Source organism: Rhododendron vialii, chromosome 2a (assembly GCF_030253575.1).
Source record: "Rhododendron vialii isolate Sample 1 chromosome 2a, ASM3025357v1".
NCBI lineage: Eukaryota > Viridiplantae > Streptophyta > Magnoliopsida > Ericales > Ericaceae > Rhododendron > Rhododendron vialii.
The window spans coordinates 31,750,650-31,752,456 of NC_080558.1; the positions used below are offsets into that span (position 1 = coordinate 31,750,650).

Below are 1,807 nucleotides of genomic sequence, written 5' to 3' on the forward strand. Positions count from 1 at the left end.
TTAGGCCTCCATCATTCTCTTCTTTTGGGACTCGGGCAAATCCAAATAGGCCTCCGATTATGTGTCACGGGTGTGGTCAAGCAGGGCACATTCGTGCTCAATGTCCGTGACTTTTGGGTACGTGTTTTACTTGTGGGAAAGCCGATCATTTTGCAAGAAATTGTCCGCTTAGGGAAGGGACACGAAGCGAGTCTGGTTTGGTGCAGCAGCCGAGGGGTGGTCAAAGTTCTGGTCGGCAATTATTTTGGGGTATTCAAAGGCAGCAACAGCCTCATTTTTGTCAAACCACGTCAGCTCAGGGATCTCAGGTTGAGAGAGGAGTGAGTTCTTCGACACCTACTCAGGGTTCCGAACAGCAGGGTGGGCATGTTCAGAGTCAGATGACTCAGGGAAGGGCATTTGCTATCACTTCTGAAATTCCACCTCCACTGCCTCCTGTCACTTCTCAGACCCCAGAAACTTCGGTTTTGAGGGGTACATTTCTTCTGTTTAACTCCTTTGCTAGAGTATTATTTGATTCTGGAGCATCGCATTCATTCATTGCTGCATCATTTGCTTGTGCTTTGGAACTGGAAATTGAGAATATTGGTCCTCCGTTGTTCGTTGAGACACCTATAGGAGGTAGGTCGCCGTTGGATCATATTTGTTGGGATTATGAGCTCATTATTCGAGATCGTCGTTTCACTTTTGATTTCATTGTGTTGAATATGTCGGGGTTTGACCTTATTTTGGGCATGGATTGGCTATCTACATTTCACGCTACCATAGATTGCTTCAAGCGTCGGGTCCATATTTGTCCGCCCGGGGGTTCTTGTTTTGAGTTCTTTGGGGAGCGTCGGGAACCATTAGAGCTATATTTGTGTGGGTCTCGGGAGCAAGAGTCAATGTATGTGTTAATAGTGAGTTTGGCCTTAGATGAGGACGTATCCGTGCGTGGGGAGTTACCCCTTGTTGTTTGTGATTTTTCGAATGTGTTTCTGAAGGAGTTACCTGGTTTGCCACCCGAGAGGGAGATTGAGTTCACATTGACCTACTTCCTGGTACCGCTCCCATTTTCGTACCTCCTTATCGTTTCGCGCCTGCCGAGTTAAGGGAATTGAAGACTCAATTGCAAGAATTGGAGAGTTTGGGCTTTATGCGTCCGAGTACATCGCCGTGGGGAGCACAGGCTTTGTTTGCTCAAAAGAAGGATGGGTCGCTTCGTTTGTGCATCGATTATCGTAAGTTAAACTGCGTCACCGTAAAGAATAAGTATCCAATGCCTAGAATTGACAATTTGGTTGACCAACTTCGAAGTGCAACGTGCTTTTCTAAGATCAACTTGAGATCCGGTTACCATCAATTAAGGGTTCGGAGGGAAGACATTCCTAAAATCGCTTTTCGTACTCGATATGGCCACTACGAATTCATTGTTATGCCCTTTGGATTGACGAACGCACCGGCGACTTTCATGGACTTGATGAACCGCATCTTTCGTGCCTATCTTGATCGCTTTGTAGTAGTCTTTGTGGACGATATCCTTATCTACTCACCTTCGGAGGAGGAACACCAAATTCATCTAACTATCGTTCTTGAACTCTTAAGAGAGCACTGCTTGTATGCCAAACTTAGTAAGTGTGAATTTTGGTTGTCCGAAGTCAAGTTTTTAAGTCACGTTGTGTCGAAGGATGGGGTGTCCATTGATCTGGGGAAGATAGAGTCCGTAATGAATTGGCAGAGACCGAAGAATGTATTCGAGATTCGTAGTTTCTTGGGCTTGGCCAGGTATTATCGTCGTTTCGTACTCGATTTCTCTCGCCTAGTGACT

At 45.9% G+C, this 1,807-nt stretch overlaps 1 protein-coding gene across 1 annotated transcript; it reads left to right on the forward strand.

Moving 5' to 3' along the window:
• Window positions 1-380: 380 nt before the first annotated feature.
• Window positions 381-1,091, forward strand: LOC131317429 (uncharacterized). The gene is made up of 2 exons (XM_058346984.1): window positions 381-464; window positions 582-1,091. The coding sequence occupies exons 1-2, from the start codon at window positions 381-383 to the stop codon at window positions 1,089-1,091; spliced, it is 594 nt and encodes a 197-aa protein (XP_058202967.1).
• The last annotated feature ends 716 nt before the right edge of the window (window positions 1,092-1,807 follow it).